At 37.8% G+C, this 20,374-nt stretch overlaps 1 protein-coding gene across 9 annotated transcripts in view; it reads right to left on the minus strand.

Annotated features, from left to right (window-relative positions):
- Gigyf2 (GRB10 interacting GYF protein 2) overlaps nucleotides 1–20,374 on the minus strand; it is a 138,991-nt gene that overhangs the window by 43,002 nt on the left and 75,615 nt on the right. For 7 of the 9 annotated variants that reach the window (XR_012908194.1, XR_012908193.1, XM_075951862.1 and 4 more), the window contains 6 exons: nucleotides 11,574–11,753; nucleotides 8,127–8,344; nucleotides 7,872–8,034; nucleotides 7,604–7,792; nucleotides 3,181–3,377; nucleotides 2,141–2,300 (listed from right to left, as the gene is read on the minus strand). Coding sequence is in view for 7 of the 9 variants with exons in the window: in XM_075951862.1 (XP_075807977.1) it covers nucleotides 2,141–2,300; nucleotides 3,181–3,377; nucleotides 7,604–7,792; nucleotides 7,872–8,034; nucleotides 8,127–8,344; nucleotides 11,574–11,753 (1,107 nt within the window). In the remaining 2 variants the exon portion in view is untranslated. The remainder of the gene's footprint in view (nucleotides 1–2,140; nucleotides 2,301–3,180; nucleotides 3,378–7,603; nucleotides 7,793–7,871; nucleotides 8,035–8,126; nucleotides 8,345–11,573; nucleotides 11,754–20,374) is intronic. The other 2 variants (XM_075951865.1, XM_075951866.1) reach the window with 1 other exon arrangement.

The following is a 20,374-nucleotide window of genomic DNA, read 5'->3' on the forward strand; positions in this document are numbered from 1 at the left end:
TATACATAATAAATAAATAAATAAATAAATAAATAAATAAATAAATAAATGTGGGGGTTTTTTTTTTGAAAAAAACTACAAAACTATCCAGGTCTGGGGGAGGACATTCAAAATCCCAGAACTCTTTTTTTTTTGGTTTTTTGAGATAGGGTTTCTCTGTGGCTTTGGAGCCTGTCTTGGAACTAACTCTGTAGACCAGGCTGGTCTCGAACTCACAGAGATCCACCTGCCTCTGCCTCCCGAGTGCTGGGATTAAAGGCGTGCGCCACCATCGCCCAGCCTAATCCCAGAACTCTTAAAGCTAAGTCAGGAGAATTAAGAATTGGAGGACACCCTGGGTTATACAACAAAACAAAAACAAACAACAAAAACCTTACATACAACTGAATATCCTAGGAACTACGAAAATAATAATAATAGCTAGCAAGGATGTAGACAAATTAGAATCTATGTACCTTTGGTTAGAACATAAAACAGCACTAGGGAGACAGAGGCAGGCAGATGGCCAGCCTGGTCTGCAGATTGGGTTCAGGACAGGCACCAAAGCTACACAGAGAAACCCTATCAAGAAGAACCAAAAAAGAACATAAAACAGTACAGAAGCTGTGGAAACAGTTAAAACTCATTTCCATATAGTCTAGAAGCAGGTGTGGTAGAACATGTCTAAAATGCTAACATTCAGGAGGCCGAGAGATAGCAGCTCACATATCTGAGCTACACATGGAGACCCTGAACCACAGTAAAGTATCATTATACACTTGCTAGAATGATTTTAAAACAAAGAAAAACCCACAAAATTTATTATCAAACTCTGGTACAGATACAAGGAAACAATAATGTCATTAGAAGGCATATAGAATTGTTCAGTCACTCTGGAATTAAAAAACTCCAGATGCAACTGCCATAGTACTTGCACTTCTGATCACTTATACTGAAGGTATGATAGACTTTCACATACTGCCCATAAATGCTTACAGCAGTTTTATTTGTAGCAGTCAAAAAATTTGAACCACCCAAATGTCCTTCCTCAGATGAATGGCCAAATAAACTATTATAAATTGACATCATTCACTATGACTCAGTAATACAAGGAAACAAAGTATGACTTTCCAAGTCACCTGCATGACTCTCCAAGGATTATACTGAATGGATAGTGCTATCCCCACCATTCTAAGCTGTATGAGTCTACTTACAGAACATTCCTAAAACGATAAAATATAAAAATGTAAAACAGATCGGTGCTTACCACATATTAACAAAGCAGTGTGGAAACAAAATATATGTTGCTATAAAAGGGAAACAATGCTGCTAAAATGCAAAGATTCTGAATCTCAACTGTCAATACCCAGATGTTCTGCCACTGAGAAAAACTGGATGAAGGACAATTTCATGTGAAACCACAATTATCCCAAATAAAATGAATTTATTAAAATGCACGTATATACAAAGCGCTGTTCTGAGGTATCTTAACATTATACTTGGATGTTAACAATGAACAAATATATACAAGACCAGGCAGAGTAACTCCTATGAAGAGAAAGGGAAAGAGGACTAAAAGTAGGAGATGTTAACATGCTGGAGCCCTCAAAGGATATATTCAGTAAGTGTTGTGCTAAAACTGACATTAATATACCAACAAACAACTCAGGCTCTAACGATTTTAAAAACAGAAATAAATCTATATGGGCTTTTTACAGCATTCTCTCCTCTAACTCATTCAAATCATTTAAAAGATTCATTTGTAATACATGCAATTTTTTCTTAGTCATTTTAGTAATTCTCTGTTGTTTACATATAGCAGGTCTACTTCAGCAAATCAGTCAAGGTTCTCCAAAACTACTGCCATCATTGTCTGTTGGTTGGTCTAGGTATCAAAGCACAGAGAATCATTACCTGCCTCTTACCCAGCTGGGATGTGTGGAGCTCAGATAATGCACAAACCATTTGCTGACACTGTTGTCATTTTGGTCATCACTCTCTACTTGTGTTCATTTTCCTATGTGATCTTCTTTGTATTTACAAAGAAACTGTTGACTATGTTTTCTATTATGCAAACAAACATTAAACAAACATCCCTTCTCAGGAGGTTCTGCAAGTGGCATAGATAGTTCAGTACTTAAAGTGAAAATGGGCTGTTTACCTTGGATTTCCCCCTGAGGGTCTTTGTAATACCACTTTTGCATTGCTTCGTGCATCAGTGGAATCGACACTCCTTTAGCTCTGTGCTCTTGCAGTTTTGATGTCAATCTTTCATCATCTAGTGCACTGTCTTGGAGATAAGCCACCATCTTCTCAGCTTGCTAGTAACAGAAGATAAAAGGATTCAGGGAACAAATGATCTCGAATTCATATTATAAGGCTAGTAATAATGATCACTGTTTTTGAACTACTTGATTCATGAAAGACATTATGCAAGGAACAAAACCAATAACAACCTAATCCCATCTTAGAAAAGAAAAAAATATAGATCAAAGACACAAAATCAAACAACTAGATTGAAATACAAACTAGTATGGATCAAAGCCTAAGCTTCAAATAAAGGTTTAAAATATGCTACTGTTGTCCCATTCTAGACTGTTTTCACAAACCTTCATGTCTGTGTAGAGATGTTAAGAGAATAAAAGGCTCAATTAATACAATTCCAAATAAATTACTCTACAAGTTTCACTAACACATCACTAACCCTTCCTTCTACATTTCCTGTCTCTAACCACAACCAACCTGAAGGAAAGAGAAGTTCTTCTACAGAAAATCAACTCATTTATTTTTTATGTGTTGTTACACACAATCTTCGGGAAACACAGACGTGAATAAGAATGTTAACTAAAATCCTGAGGCTTTTTAACCATTATTCCTGCTGTACTTGAAGTAAAGAACACAAAACACGCAGGGACCATCCACAGCTGCTTGTATTCACCATTTTTAGCATTCCATTAATGTCCAAAAAGAAAAGAAAAGAAAACAGCTAAGGGCAATTGCAGAAGAGCAAAAAATAACCTGACATAATGACTACTACATAGCAGAAACTTAAAAGCATGAAATGATCTGAAAGACAATTACTCACACAAACATTAAATAACCAAACAATTTTTCCAGTACTTTAAGACCTAGTGCATAAAACTTCTGTATTGGGATATACATGGAAGTTTGAGAGGAGAGGATAAAGTAACCTGATTTCACCTGTTCCAAGTGTTTGAGGCCCTCTTCATCATCTGGCTCTGTGGAAACACTGCCCATACCAGGAGCCTCAATGGCTGCTGTCTCAACTGGCCGTGAGGCAGAAGCAGGAGTGGGAACAGGAGGTGGAAGAATGACGAGAGGAGAGGCTGTATCTGGAGGAAGCTGTGTTGAGGGTTGCTGGGAGGCAGGCACTGTTTCTAAAGGGAAGGAATGTAGAGTAATGAATGTTCTTATAAATGCGGAGACATCTCAAGGTTAATAATTACATTAATAAGTGGAACAGTCTACTGTATAGGACTGACTGAGATGTCGACCCTGAAGCTACTTCCTATGGAAAAATGCAGTATATGTCCCTAGAATGACGTTTAAAAGTCCATAAAGCTTCTTTCTAGCAATGTCACTATAGCATCTAGCCAATAATTAGTGGTATCAGTCAATCTACTCCATTCAGAAAGAGCAAGCCTCTAAATAGTAAAGATTAAGATACTCAAAGCTTTTCAAAGACAGGTCATCTCATCAAAATGTGTATGGAAAATCCCGGTAATATAGTGTAGGTTTGAAGAGTCTTACCAGTATAGGGCTTTCTTTCTTTTTTTTTTTTTTTAACTTTGCTTCCTCTTTTTTTGGGGAGGGGGGCGGAGGGGAGCTTTTTGGAACTCACTCTGTAGACTAGGCTGGGCTTAACTCAGACATCCACCTCTCTCTATCTCCTGAGTCTCCAGGATGCTGAAATTAAGAGTGAGCTACCATTGCAGTTTAAATATTTCTTTTCTCTCTCTCTCACCCTCCCTTTAATTTTATATGCATTGGTGTTCTGCTTGCATTTATATCTGTGTGAAGGTGTCAGATGCCCTGGAAGTGGAGTTACAAACAGTTGTGAGCTATCATACGGGTACTGGGATTTGAGCCCAGGTCCTCTGGAAGAGCAGCCAGTGCTTTTAATCATTAGCCATCTCTCTAGCCCTTGCAGAGGTTGCTAGCTGAAACCTCTCAGTATGGAGGCTCCTAAAACAAATGTGGAAGATGGTGTAACTAGGCCAAATTGCAGTTTCTCCTTTAAAACCTTGACTGTTCAATTACAAAGAGCCTCTTCAAATGCTTGCTCCCCTCAAGCATTGCCAATTTTTTCTTAAGTCCAAGCTATACATGCTGCCTCTTTTGTGTGACCACCACCTATACCTGATAGACAGGACTTCTATTTGCCCCTTCTCATCAGTAAAGCACCCTGTCAAAGATACACAGTGACACAAAACTGCTAGATTCACTGATTTTCCCTTACCATCATTAGATAATATGGAGCAACAGACATTATTGATCCCAATTCGAGGATTGAACGATCCACCTCCTTCCTGCACTTGTAGGCTATACTTTTGCCTCTCAAGGAATTCTCTGGCTCTCACACCTAAAACTAAAAATTACTCATGCTTCTGTTTTCAGTTCTCTCTTTTCCTCGCCCCTACAAATTGTATGGTTTTGTCATTGTGCTCTTCATTTTATGGCCTCTATCTCTCCATCCTCCTAATTACCAACTGCTGGGATTACAGGTCTGTGTCACCACAATGGACCCAGCTAGAACTTTAGGTTCTTACTATCTCCCTGGCTCTAAACTGCTCCCATCCAGCTACAGTCCCCTCATTTGGTCAACTCTTATTCTTTTTTATGCTTCACATTCAATGTTCTAAACAGAATTTAATCATTCCTCTCTCAAATGAGCTCTTCGACTTTTGTTTGTTTGTTTTTGTTTTGTTTGTCTGAGCTACCTTAGCTATCTTTGCCATTTTCCCAACATGATGTATAATCAATAACTAAGTTTGTCAATTTTTGACTAAAATCTCATCCTCCGCTACCTCAATTTATAAGTGCACTGCCTACCTCACTGTGTCTAGTCAGAAGTTCAGGTCACAAAGCAGCCCACGTGTCTGGATACCCTACATAAAGCTATCAAATCTAAGTTCCAACCATATTTTCTACCAACCTTCTTAAGCACACATGGTACCTATTTTTAAAGGGAGAGGGGGTGACCTGAGGGAATAGCAAAATGGCTCAGTGGTTTGGGGGTACTTGCTAAGTAAACTTGACAGACTGAACTCAATTTTCCAGAGCCTATATGGTAGAACAGGATAAGTAACTCTTAGAAGCTGGTTTCTAAATTCTACTTGTAGGTACATATGTGCATGTAACATGTAAACATACCCATGTGGTGGTGAGAGGGAATAAATGTAATAAATAAAACTGTTTCCTGCCCAATTATACAATCAGTCTTATTTTCTCACTGTACTTTCATTGTTCTACAATGTAGTTCTGGTACTACAATGTTCTCTCAATTGATTCGGCTTTATCTATACCTCCAAATTCTACTTTCTATTTCAAGGTCGTCTTTTAAGACTACCTAGCTCCTGAACCATCCTAAGAGCCTGCTAACACAATTTAACTCCAGACCCCCCCCAAAAAAATATGGAATTATAACCTTTAATATACACCTAATAAGAATTCTCAAAATATACATATCTAGACTCCACGATTTTCTTGAATAAGATTTTTGATCTACTCTTAGGCACAAAACACCAAGAAACAACTATTATGAATCAAACAGGTCTCAAGAGGCGAAAATCTTTCTCCTAGCTGAAAAGTTATGAGCAGACAGCTGCTCATTTTTCTTTAGGGATGTGACTACTCACAGATTGTGCATGCTCCAGAGGATGGCTTCACATACCTGTGCACATGGGCAGACCTATCTGGTCTTAGTGAGTTATTTAAAAAAAAAGGGGGGGGGGGACTTGTGGTGTGGCAGAGAGGGAGATGTGTTAGGGAAGGTCCAGATAAAAATGGAGTGGAGTGGGTTGGAAGGAAAGAGATTTACACAGGATCAAAATACAGTCTGTCTGTGTGTGTGTGTGTGTGTGTGTGTGTGTGTGTGTGTGTGTGTGTGTGTGTGTGTGTGTGTAATTGTCAAAGAAAATATTTAAGAAAAAAAAAATAGGTCTAAGATAAGGTTTCTCTGTGTAGCCCTGGCTGTCCTGGAACTCACTCTGTAAAGCAGCCTGGCCTAGATCCAGCTGCTCTCTGCCTCCCAAGAGCTGGCATTAAGGCATGTATCACTACCACCCAGCCTGAAAACAAATTTTTGGTTCAGATCTTCAATATATTAGTCTGGGGGTGGGGGGATAGAAATACACCTCAATCTTTATAATATTGTTTTGTTAGGTGTATACATATAACATTGTTATCTTAACCACATAACAGTACTAGTTTCTAAGAAACAGAAGACAATAACCTAACAAGGAGGGAATAAAGTTTCAGCTATACAGAGAAGCACAAACAGGAGGGGAAAAAAAAAAACCAGCAAAAATCAAGGCCAAAAACATTTTTAGGGTGGTAAGCACAATGTGGGGGAGATAAAAGAACTGATGTTGAAACTACAAGGGAGTCATGTGATAGATAGATCTAAGTCAAGCAGGCCATGTTACCAAGGGCAGACTCTTATGGTGACTGAGTCCTTCAACATCATCCATTACAATACAGTATTTGCATGAATAATCAAAGAAATACGCAATAGTGTTTTTAAGATGTATGAGTGATTCAAATAAATATAGTTAACACTATAAAAGTTGTATAAAGTCTTGCTTTCTAGCAAAGGTGAAAATCGACTTCCACACTGACCCAGGTACTCCTCCTGTTTGTTCCCTTGGGACAATGGTATTTTTGTGTGAGGTTGAATATATAATACCAGATGGAAGGCAACCATCTGCTACAGGAATCCAACAAATACAGAGGATCCCAAACAAATGTACAAATGGAGTCAGGACAGCTACATCACCTTAGGAACTGAGGTGCTTATCTCCATTCTTACAAATTTTAGCCCTGTTTCCATAAATTTTGAGATGTGGAGACATGAAGAAAGTAACATCTGACTGCATTTACTGGCAATGATACCTATTCCAATCGCTCATCCCCTGAAAACAGTTCCATGGTGCTGGCAGAGGCTGTTCATTCATTTCCCAGCTGCACAGAATCCCCAAGTAACACACAGAAACTGTATTAATTAAATCACTGCTTAGCCTATTAGCTTTAACCTCTTATTGGCTTGTTCTTACATCTTAAACTAACCCATTCCTATCATTTTATATTTTATCATGAAGGTTGAGGCCTACCAGCAAGGTTCCAACCAACAGCTCGGCATCTTTCTCCTCTGGCAGCTCCATGACTTCTCACTGACTTGCATACTTTCTTCTCCTCTATCTGCTTGGAAATCCCGCCTTACCCTATTCTGCTAGGCCACTGGCTGAAACAGCTTTATTCATTAACCAATAAAAGCAACACACAGACAGAAGGACTTCCCACACCACTTAAGTAAAAGGTGTCACACCAGTTACCTCTGGTCTCAGCAAAATCGCATTTTAGGTCTACTTTCACAAATACATACCATCCCCTCTGCTGGGCACCTTAACTGGGAGACTAGTTTCTGTCCTACTCTCTTCGTCAGGTTTTTCCATTGGTTCAGCTTTGGGTTCATCTTTCCTCTCCACCTGTGGTGCTTCTTGAGGCTGATGATCTGAAGGGGTACCTGGTCTAGCTGATGATAATGATGTTTGAGGTGCTTCCTCGTTAGCTTCTGGAACACAAAGCCATAGTAAGTGAATTCAGGGAAGTTTTTGTTTAAGTGGAATTCAGTAAGACAAAATGGGCCTTACCAGCTCCTGCTCTGTCTGTTTTTTCTCCCTCTTTCCGATTTGCCTTATCAGGTTCTTTGGCCTCTTCATTATGGCTGCTGTCAGAGTCAGAGCGCTCTTCTCCCTCCTCCACAGGCCTGAAGTCCATTTCCTGCTCTTCGGGAATAGGTTCTTTCTGCACTTTCTGTAGCAAGAAAGTAAATTCAAAGGTTAACAGCATATTTGGCTTTGGTGTAAGGTCAGTGCCTGTCATGGCATTTAAAACAAATTTCTTACTTTTAGAGAGAGGAATGCTCCAGAGGAGTCAAATGTGCCCATTTCTTCTTCAGCGTCCTCTAAACACCATTCCGGCAAGCTATCCCTGTCATCATCTATGCTCCCACTGCCAGAGCGCACTCTTCGGTAACCCCGCTCATCATCTCGATCTCGAAAATCAAACTCAAACCTCCGGCGACGTTCCATGTGTTCTCTCCAGCCTGTAGAACGAGGGCCATCTGAGTTGAGAAAGACAGAAACCTTAGGAAAGGTTTATGACAGTATTTGAAAAAGAAAATAATGGTTATGAAATAAAGAAGACAATGACAACTAAGAGCAAATTCTAACAGATCAGCCTTCTAAAGAAAAAAAATCAGGAGAACTGAGCTCAGATCATTTACCATCACTAAGTGACAACAGTGTTTACCTTCAAAGTTTGTGGCATGTTACAAAGCTAAGCTTTAAAAGATAAATTTAAAACAAAGCACACTGGAAGGATACTATATTCAAAAGATGCACTCTGAATAATTAGGTCATTCAGTGAGCACTGATTAATTACTTGTATGGCCCACTCCTAGCCAAGACTTAGAGCACTGGCTGTCTCTCTGAATTAAAGCTCATGTTCTCTCTTTGGTAGGTATTAAAACAGTACCCTTCTTCTTACAAAAAAATTACTCTGAATTATAACAGCTCCTGTGTCAACTCATAATATCAAACTCACCGTACCTAATTACCAGTGTTAATTTCTTGCTTATAATTCTAACCTCCAACAACAACAACAATAACAACAACAACAAATTCATGAAATTGCAGCACTCATAGGTTATGATGCCCAAGATTTTATATGGCAAATCTCCCAGCACAGGGGCAGAGCAGGTTGTCCCCGCTCTGCACCCTCTGTTGCTTACCCACAGCAGTGTACTTCCTCCCTTCAGCTTTCCTCTGTTCTTACTTCTCCCTGTCTCACAGCCCCAGGGGCATTCCTGAATCCACCCCAGATTACTTTTTACTGAATCTACTTTCTAACAGAAAAAAAAAAAGCCTGCCCAGTCAAGGTACTTTTCTAAAACAAAAGTACTCTTTTTAACAGGAAAAAGGGAAGTTCTTGCTACATGTCCAATCCACATCTAAGAGTCCCAAAAGAAAGGTGGTTTTTAAACCTTTCTTTTCTAGTCTTGACTCTAAGGGGAAAAAAAAACAAAGCCAAAATGAAATGCTCTTACTCCTGAGACCAAATTTGCTAAAAGAAACAATCTAAAAAATACTGTATAATGGGAATGGAGGAGGAAATACTGTGGAAAAAATTAAGATGCCAAAAACAGATGTTAAATACAGAACTTAAGTTCAAAAAAGAACAGATACTTCCATTTACTACCTGCTGAGAGCACAGAATTTTATATATGCTTTGTTTAAATGTAAGGCTAGAGCCATTACTCAAAAGGAGTCTTCATGATCAAATGTTAGATTCCAGAGTCGGCTGTCCACTGCTATCATGTCTAAACAGTCTAAGTATGCACACTGATAGGAATCTATCCTTCTAGGCACTCAGCTCCTGTTTCCCTCTTACTGAGTTTCCTAAGTTCATCTCCAAGAGTGGAGGCTTGCTTCCCTGTCCTCTGAGCACTATCTCCAGCTATATCCAGCTGTGAGCCCCGCTTTAATAAAACTACATCCCATACATTGCCTTACCAAGAGTTAGTAAAATTTTACTCATGAAACTAACTGTAGCAAGTGAGGCATACAGCTTACTAAGGCTGACCATAGCTTTATATGGGATTTACATCTAGAATAAAGTGAGAAATTTTCAGAAGATAAATCAATCTAAAATATTATACTGAAAATTACTATAACTTTAATAAAAGATTATAATCTAAGAGGTGGAAATTAACTTATAACAACTAAGTAATCAGACTAGATTTTCAAATATGCCAGGTTCAAAAGTAAAACATATTCACAAAATTAAAAAAAAATTTTTTCTCCAGATCTCTTTTATCTTTATCCCATAAAACATCTTTTAAAAATGCATGGACAAGGTGGGGCAGAAGTAGACTGGGAGGCTGACAACAAAACAAAGGAAGAATGGTTTAGAAAGGAGGGAAACATTGTATGACCGGATTCTAAGCTGCCGGGAAAGGACAACAGTAGAAGATGACCACTAAATGCTGACCTAACTTCCTTTAACAGTCTCAACGTCACACACTTGGGCTCAGAGGCACTGTTCATCTTCCAAAACATTCACCTTGTTTGTTTTTGACCAGCTGGAATTTCTCTTCTCCTTCAGCCCAGATTCTGTCCATTCTTCACTGAATGCTTATTGGGAACATAAGTCTACAACCCCTCTCCTTACAGGCAAGCTCAGCACAAAATGCTGCAAGCCTTGAACAGAACTATGACATGTGGTTGCCTAGGATACAGACTAATGAGAACTGCCCGGATCCTATGATATAAACAATGCCCACTCATGACAGAAAATCTGCCCAAGGGGCAGCTATAAAGAACTGATATAATCATCAGACTTTTATCATAAGGTTAATTTTATTATGTTTTTATCTACATACCACTCGGTAACAAACTAAATGCCTGCTACAGTGTGTCAGCTAGGTTAAAGGTTTGGCTAACAACTTGACTTTAAAATGAGAAAAATACTAACATTGTTATAGTACCCACTACTTAGGTAACCTTCTCTGGCATACAGCTGGTATTATTATGCTTCACAGGGCTGACACCATTCTGTTTATGTGACCCCACTATTCAAGCTACAGTACATCTGAGCATCATGAGGACTGAAGCAAAGGAGCTTCACAAAGCACCAGTGTCTTCAATTATTGGCATAGCTAATGCCCAAGAATGGTTTGAAACATTAAGAGTCAAAAAAAATAACTTAGAAATTTACTAATCATTACTACTCTTGTTCTCTTTTCTAAGGTCAGGAGGACAAAAGAATAAACTTGTGATTATTCCTGACCTACGTTTAAAGTTTATTCTTCAAATAAAGTCTCCTTCTCCCCCAATCACATTTTCAAGGGAGAGAAAAAGGGAAGAATAATCCTTTCTTGTTCAGGAAAAATACCCATGAAGACAATACACATTCCAAACATATAGTTATACATTTGTAAGGTTTTTTTTTAATATTCCCTATTAAGTTTTAAAGAATGCTACAGACAGATTAAAGATTAAGAGGTAGACAAACTGAATGAACTCCTCCCTCATGCTTGCAAATGCAGGCAGGTGCTTCCTATTAAACCTATTTGCCCCAGGAAAATAGAAAAGTGATTTCAATCAACTGAGTAGATGTGTTGGGGAATTATTTTGTTGAAATATTTTTGTAGTAAAAAAGACTGAGCTATGACAGTATAAATGATTTCTTTTTAAAAAAGAAACAAACTATTTTTCTTTTCCATTAAATCCCAAACATTTTTAGCAAGCTCTTATTCAGTTCCTTTGTGTTTTATACAACACGACTCTTACCAGGGCTGTGAGGCCGCCACCTCTCTCCATCCCTTCTTGACCCAGCTAACCGCCAACCTCCATCTTCATCTTCTCCATTTTGTTCCTCTCTAAAGATTCGCCAGTTTTCACTTTCTGACCGTATAAATTCGTGCTTTCTCCCCATGGATGTTGGTCCACTTTCCTCAAAATTTGGTCTCCCTATAAAGATAAAATATGGTAAGTTAATACAGGCTTTTACCAGTAAAGATTTTGAAAAACAAGTAATACTTCAAACTTTCTCCCTATCTGTTCCTTCCAATGTTCAAAAAATGTTAATAAACTAACTGCCTATATATATAAATATTACACTTTTCTTAAAGCTGAATGTTCAAAGACTCAGCAATTAAAAATAATAAAAATAGTATGTGCAATTTTAAAAGGCATACAATGAGGAACTAGAACAATGGCTCACAGTTAAGAGCACTTGCAGAGAATCCTGGTTCTGTTCCCGACACCCATACAGTGGCTCAAAACCCTCTTCTGGCCCCTGCTGACACCAGACATGAATGTGGTAAACATGCATACATGGAATCAAAACACTCATACACCTAAAATAAAATAAATCCTTTACCAAAAAAGGACATACACTGAAAATCCAACTAATTTTCCTTCTACATAAGAACTCCAGAGACTTAGTCCCCAGAACTAAGAAAAGAACCATTAGTTCCCTATAAAATCTTCCAAACACTGCCCATGTGTATATTTAGTCATGTATAATGTATAACACATTCCCTGAGGATAACACACTCTTTTGTAATATTAAAATTTTCACCCAATGGTATATTTTGCCAGTCTTTCCCTATCAGCATACACTTTTTAAAGACATTCTTAATTATATTACCTTAACTTATATAACCAACTGGCATGGGTTTAAGTCTCCAAGATCAGAAAACATATACATTTCAACCAGTTTTACTAAAAAACAGATTGGAAATTCAAAAGTAAAGGCAGTGTATTGTAAAGACTCATTTACTCAGCAATAGAGGAATATGACAATAGATAGCTATGCTATCTAACAATGTCTCAAGAGTTACTGATTTAAAAAAAAAACTGTAGGCAAAGTAAGCCAAACTGATATATGCTGATATGTAACATCTTACAAAATCTCACACTAGTTGAAAATAAAGAACTAGAAGAAAATTGAAACCCTCAATCTGCAAGTTACATGTTCTCTTGGTGACAAATCCTTTCAATTAATCCATAATGAAAGTTTTAAAGAAGGAATTCAATGAGGAAATCCTTGTTTCTAGTTATATTACATTTTATACATACTAAGATTTAACATTCTGTTTGTCCACACAGTTTTTCATTGTTAGCAGGCATTATTCCAACTAAATAATAAAATACCTTAGATCGGGGTAGCTAGACAGCTCAGTGGGTAATGGTACTTGCTATCAAACCTGACAACCTGAGTTTAACCCCTGGCAACCAAATGGTAGAAGAAGAGAACTAACTTCCAAAGTTGTCATCTGACCTTCACACACATGCACCTCAGTACACACACAGGAGAGGGAGAGAGGGAGAGAGGAAGAGGAGGAGAGAGAGAGAGAGCGACTTAAAATGTAATTTTAAAAAAATCTTAGAAGGGAGAAAAGACATTGTCTGCTAGGAAAAACACTATTTGCTTTTTGCTGTGGTCCACAGCTTCCAGGATCCCCCCAATAATCCCTAGCCGTTGGTATCCATGTATTAATTTTCTCTTAAGGGTGAGCTGAAATTATTGCCAAAAAATAGAATATACCTAAAATAAGTACTTTCTGAATCTAAAGTTGTTTTTTGGTGGTGGTGGTGGTGGTGGTGGTTGTTTTTTGGAGACAGGATCTCACTGTGTAACCCTGGCTGGTCTGGAAGTCTACTATATAGAACAAGCTGGCCTGCCTCTACTTTTTTGAGTACTGGGATTAAAGCTGGGTATCACCATGCCTAGCTCTGATCCTAAAATTTAAAAGGCCTCTCTCTCTAAGCATCTTGGAATCGTTCTCTGAAAAAAGTCAGCTACACCATGGCACCTGTAGTGAAGCTCATACTACAAAGCCTTGAGGCTCTTCACTTATAGAAACATAAGATTGAAAGTGGTTCCAATCCCAAAAGAACCTTTAAAATGACTAAAGAATAGGCAGATAAATTTTACTGCTTTCACTGGCTAGGTGTCTTGGACTAGCCAATAAATGAAGCAGAGAAATAAACATGCATGGCATGGTAGCATAAGTCAGTCCATAATCCCAGCAATCAGGAGGTAGACGGTGGATCACAGGTTCACATAGGAGTCTGAAACCAGCTATGCTAAATAAGACCTTAACTCAAAAGTCATTCAGCTAAGTTCTGGGGTCATCTACATTAGGCAAAGACCAAAATAATCACTTAACTGATTTTTTCATTTCCAATTCTTCTTATAGGAAGTTAATTTTCCCATTTTATGACTGAGAACACTGATGCTCAAAAAATAATCCAAAAAAAAAAAAGTACAGACACACTCCTTGCACTAAAGGACCTCCCAGGCGCTTCTGCTTAGATTTTTTTTTAAAGATTTATTTATTTATTATATATACAACATTCCTTCCGTGTATGCTTGCATGCCAGAAGAGGGCACCAGATCTCATTATAGATGGCTGTGAGCCACCATGTGGTTGCTGGGAATTGAACTCAGGACCTCCGGAAGAGCAGTCAGTGCTCTTAACCTCTGAGCCATCTCTCCAGCCCGCTTCTGCTTAGATTGAGGGGCCAATATACTTTATAAAATACTATGTTTGCTATATGGCTTCATGAAAAATGTAGCTACCTTCACAAAAAGAGAAATTTAGAAGAAACCCTTAATGTATTTGAATATAAAAACAATGAGGAATGGTCACGAATGCTATTGAGCTGTGAGAACACAAAGTGCTAATTACAGAAGGCTAAACTAATCTAGCCACTCATTTTCATCATCTGCTTTTCCACAGGGGACCTTGGGAGTAGTGAGCATATTAAAGTAAGCAATATAGTTCTAATGGCAAAATGCAGAACTCAGCAAACACCGATTATCACTTTTCCTAAAAGAATAAACTATTAGAGGCTTTATTAAATAAAAATTAAAATCACTAAAGTATTAATAATGTTACAGTCTTAAACTGGAAGGCTAAAACAAGACTGACAAAAAGTTCAAGGCAACCTGAGCTATACCACAGTGAGATGAGAGTGAAAGTGAGGGCATGAGCACACGGGAGCGAGCATGGGAGACAGCACATGAGAAAGAGAGCAAGAGCAAGTGAACTGGGAACATAACTAGGCCACTATTTAATGCATACATACTAACATACATAGAAACAAGATGAGTGTTCTTCCCTCCTCTCAATAGTTGGGCTCACGTAACCCGTCTGGCTTTTGCTTTTCAAGTGACTGGGTATAGACCATCACCAGAGAGCCGAGCCTGGGTAACACTCTCACTGGAATCTACACTCCTGCTGCCTTATAGTCCCATTTTCCACTTCTGAAAGCAAATATTTCTCTATGATTATTCATCGCCTAGCAAGACCAGTAAGTCAGTTATATCCTGACATTTCTCATTTGAGAGGAGTGGGTCTGATATGAAGCAGCCTGAATTTACCTGAACACTAGTAAATCAGTTAACAGAATTCAAATTTTAGTTACTAAATATCTATTACTATGAAACAATTTCTAAGAACTGTCATATACTTTTCACTAATCTACATATGTACTAAATATTACATATGAATATCAACAATAGAAAGGTTTCAATTATGAATTACTGGTAAAGCAAGGAAACCTATATGACAACAGTCCTTATAATCCCACATCTAACCTTCAGGACGCATAGTCATTTTCCATAGAAAAGGGTGAAAAAGACTCAAGGAATTGTAAATAGACTTCACTCTTTCCTACTCTCCTCTTTAATTAAAACCTTTAATTAAAGTTCAACGTTCTTGGGTGTACATATAAAAGATGTACAAGTCATTGTTTTTAATCAAACAATTGTACAAAATTAACACCTTAGCTGTTTGTTTAAAAAAAAACTCTCAAAAATCTTCACATATTCCCCATCAGCCTTTTCAAATATATGCAATATCCTGATTTCTTAATTTTGCCCTTTAGAACTTAAAAAAAAAAAAAGCTGTATTTGGGGAAGGCTAAACTGTGACTGGGATGATAGATTAGATAGATAGATAGATAGATAGATAGATAGATAGATAGATAGATAGATAGATAGATAGATAGATAGATAGATAGATTGATTGATTTTATTTGGGGTGTTGGGTACATACACACCAAAATCCGCATGTGAAAAGACAGAGAACTTGGTGAGGCTAGTTCTCTTATCTTTACATGGATTCCAGAGATTAAACTTAAGTCATCAGGCTTGTACAGCAAATACCATACTCACTGAACTTCTTGATATAAGTGGAATATTAATATACCCCTGAAAAATATTTTTACACTGGTATACAAGATTTCACAGTATGAACAGTTTCAATGTATTGCTCTTGAATTGTTGACATTTAGGTTGTTTCTTGCTTTTTGTTATTATGAACTGTACATTTATGAGCATTCTTATACACAAATTTTAGCAAGCAAAGAGATATGTTTCTTTGGGTACACATCATATTCAGCTTACTATCATATATTTTCCCAAAGAAATGGTATTACTTTGCTACTTGACTGTTTTCCTCAAACCTAGAGTAAAAGATAACAGGATGTCTCTTCCATACACAGACACAATTACACAAGTAGGATTACAAAGACAGACTTGACCACAGACCAGGGATGCACATGGAAATAAAGGACCTGATACATTATAGTTGATACAATGTCCTGATATAGTTCACCTGATCGTCTTAATAACCACAGGAGATTAAGTTAAACCTCACCATCTCTATTGTTCCTGTGCGGAAAGGGATACCTGTGGGTGGTTTCCCAAGATCACATAGCTGAGTCATGAATCAGAAATAGAACCTAGGCCTGCAACCTCCTAACCCATCTATCTCTACTACATTACTCTCAGTGGGTTACTCACAACTATGCACATTGAAAGCAGCCGGAAATTCTAGTAAAATTGAAGTAGGAAAAGGGAAGATCTAGGATTTAAGCCTGCCAAGCTCCAAAAGGGCGACAGTTGGAAAAACTTAGGAGATGTCAACATCCATAGGCAGAAACTACATTTATTTCAATATTTCTACTAAATTAATTTCAAAATATTTCTGAAAAATAATTGGTCAACTTCTCCAATAGAAAAGTTTTGTTCTAGAAATTAATTTAAGAACTGTGGCTTCAAACAATATAAAAAATATATTTCCAATTTCTCTAATAGCTAAAAATGGCATTGAATGAAGAACTACTCTAATAGTTTGGAATTCTTTCTAATTAGTAGGTATCTGTTGTATAAGTTTTGGTCAACAAGTAGAAATGACGAAGAGGTTCACTTGTATAATCTAGTTTTAAAGTAATATATATTTGTGTACTCTTTTTGTTTTAATTTTCAGGACAAAGATCTGCCTGCTTCTGCCTTCCAAGTGCTGGATAAATGGCATGTGCCACCACACCTGGTAGATTTGTGTACTCTTGATGAAACTTAAATGACAAACATCAAAGTTATTCACAGACAGTTTAAAAGATGCTATCTTATGCTCTTTTTGTGTCTAATAATTGAAGTGTTCTATGGTGGCTAGAGCTACAATGAGGGCCACCCACATGGGCCCTTCCCAGCACTCAAACTCAAACTCTTTTCTCTGTAATACATCAGAACAGTGACAAAGTTGAGTAAAGAACAACTCTGGTAACTTTTTAAAATTCAATTTATAAAGAAGATGATTTAAAAGTGAATCTAACTCTAATATAATACTCTGTAAATGCATGTCTATAAACTGTACAGTTCCTGGCTAGAGAGCGAATAGAAAGACACAGATCAGAATTTTCTTTTTAAAACTATCTCAGGGAATAGGAATATGCCCCCACCCCTACAGCCCTCATGCTTGCTGTCTGCTGGTACACACCTAAAAACTGCCTGGAATATCTGAGGAAGGCAGTCACTGGAAAAAGAGACTAGATAAAGCAGCTATTCCCAAGCTACAATCAAGGGTGAGCTTGGGGCTGAGAGTCCCTACACTGGAAGTATGCTGTGACCAAGGATACTTTGTTTTTCAGGAAAAATGGTCTAAGGCTTTCAGAATCTTAATGCTGTCTAAGATCTTCAAAAGGTAAATATAAGAAAGAGAAAGAAAGCTCATTTTTTTTCCTGCTCAATATAGGAAATAGAGCTGCTGTATCAGAAAATAGTATTACCTACAGAATATTTTATGCTCTTATCATGGTCATTTAAGGCATATAAATGCTGTTAAATACATATGTACTATATTATGTACAAGTAGTATCCCCCAATGACAGTACATACTTGTTTCTCCCTTAACATATCAAGGCAGAATAGGAGTCGTCTACAAATTAAATGAAAACTGAGTGCTGACTTCTGCCTGGTCTTCTGGGTGGACTTCCTAAGGAGAAGGAGTGGTAAAAGGGCACCTGTGTGCATGTTTGACTCACAGCCAAAAATGGTGTTTATGGAAAACTTCAGATGGAGCACAGAGGCATTCAGCCAACAAAATCTACAGCTGTGAAACTTGGAGCTTACAAGTACCCAAACTCCAAAAGCAAAAGCGGAATTATGGGACAGACTTTTGAAGCTTGTTTATGTGCAAATTTTTGTAGCAATTAACTTTGTATTTCTCTATTAAGTAGTGAAAGGGAATCCCATGCAAGTATAGACACTTACTTCCCCTTGTTCTCAATAGTTACTTATAAACATAATTTCAGAAAGGTGAAAATAGAAGTTTAAAGTCTACTCTAGAAGTCTCTAAACTTTTGCAGCCTAATCTCTGCTCAGCTGGTGAGCACAGTCCTGAAAGCTCAGCGCCTTCTGGCTGGACGACTAGGGGAGCTGCAGTATGTAAGAATGTCTCTGAAAAAAGTACCTCAAACAATGGGCATATGTCCCCATCCCCAGAGCTCTCACGCTCAGTGTGCTGACAGCACACCCAGAAGCTGCCTGTCAACTTTCACCATGCAAAACTGGAGTGTAGGTATCTTTAACATAGTTATATAAGTTAAGAATACATGCAATCAGTCAAGACAGACCAGATACAAGAGTAGGCAAAATACTGCACTCCAACAAATCCTTTGTCATTTTAAAGAAAACTGTAGTGTATTTGTAGACTATTTACTAAGCTACTTCAGCTAAAATAGGAATCAGTACCTTTAGGGACAGAGATTTGGATCTAATAAAGACTAATTTACTTGTTTGTGACACTAGACATATTACAACTCTTAACCAAAAAAAAAAAATCAATGGAACAGTAACATTTATGTTCATACAAAGAGATCCTTTAGATCCTACTCCAATTACCTTACTGTGACATGCCTACTATGTCTTTTAAGGTGAAGGTGGCATATCTCATATGCCATAACCAATGTCACCTCAGCCAAGCTGACAGTACCATCTTCCAATGATTTAGATACTTGAGTGACATTAAAATACTGAGCTCCCCAAAGTCAAAGTCTCACTTCTAAAGTCAGCCATCAGTGGTCACTGTCCACGGCAGGCTCCCAAGTTGGAAGTATCCCAGAATCAGAAAACTACTTCATGTAAGTCAATGTGTGGGTACACGTTCGTGTGTGTATGTGTGGGTGTCAGTGTGTAGCTGAGGCTGGCTTCAAACTCGCAGCAATCCTACTGCCTCAGCCGACCAATAGCTGACATTACCGATATGAGCCACTACACCTAGTAGAGACACTGATTAACTTACTCTATCATCTTTGTGTCAATACAGTCTAAACTAGAGTATATTATTGAAAAGTCTGTCGGGCACAGTGGTACATGTCTATAATCTCAGTACTTGTGAGGCTGAGGCAAGGAAATCGTAAGTTGAAGGCACAGTAAACTATAGAGTCAAGAAAATTATTTTTATTTAAGGTGGGAGAGGTTTCCTAAATTGAATGACATTCTTTTCTGTCTTACCTACTGGTTCAAGATAGTGGCAGATATGCTAATGCCCTGCTTTTTTGGGGAAGAATGACCCACTACTTGCTCTAGTGTTTCTATTGCTTCAGTTAGGTGTTTTCCTCAATCAGATAGCTGAAAAATGACCCAATGTGTTCCTACTAACAAATGCAGGGAATAAATCTTACATGTGAATCTCACCTTGATTACTTTCCCTGGTTCTGGTGGTCAAAGTTACTAGGGCTATGCCTAAACTTGTATCGAAATGTCTGGCATTAATAAAACAAAGAAGGAATTAATGTATTTTTTAAATTGTGAAGGGCAGGAGAGAAATCCACAAAGTCGGATTTCCCTTCCTAAGTAGCATTAGATTGGTCTACATTCATAACTTTCCCAGCAGGCCTTCCCAAGCTTTTACTTCAAACAAGCAGTGTCTTTGTTTCCCAGATCCTCTTATGTGTAACATTTTATCAAAGTTTTAAAATTGGCAGCTAACAGAGGAGGAGAAAATACTGCTCACTAGGTATTACACAAGGCCATACTTTCAGCTCATGTGGAGGCTGTTACAACCTGGATTGCTGACATTTTTCAGGTAAATGCAATTTCAGTACTGAGTTACAGTTCCTGTACCATGAACAGTTTCATTCTACTTCATCACACATACCAGAAAGAAAGAAAGAAAGAAAGAAAGAAAGAAAGAAAGAAAGAAAGAAAGAAAGAAAGAAAGAAAGAAAGAAAGAAAGAAAGAAAGAAAGACAGACCCGCTAAGGATCACTAAAGCAAGCCTTAAGAAAACCCC

This window comes from Microtus pennsylvanicus, chromosome 17 (genome assembly GCF_037038515.1).
Source record: "Microtus pennsylvanicus isolate mMicPen1 chromosome 17, mMicPen1.hap1, whole genome shotgun sequence".
Classification (NCBI taxonomy): domain Eukaryota; kingdom Metazoa; phylum Chordata; class Mammalia; order Rodentia; family Cricetidae; genus Microtus; species Microtus pennsylvanicus.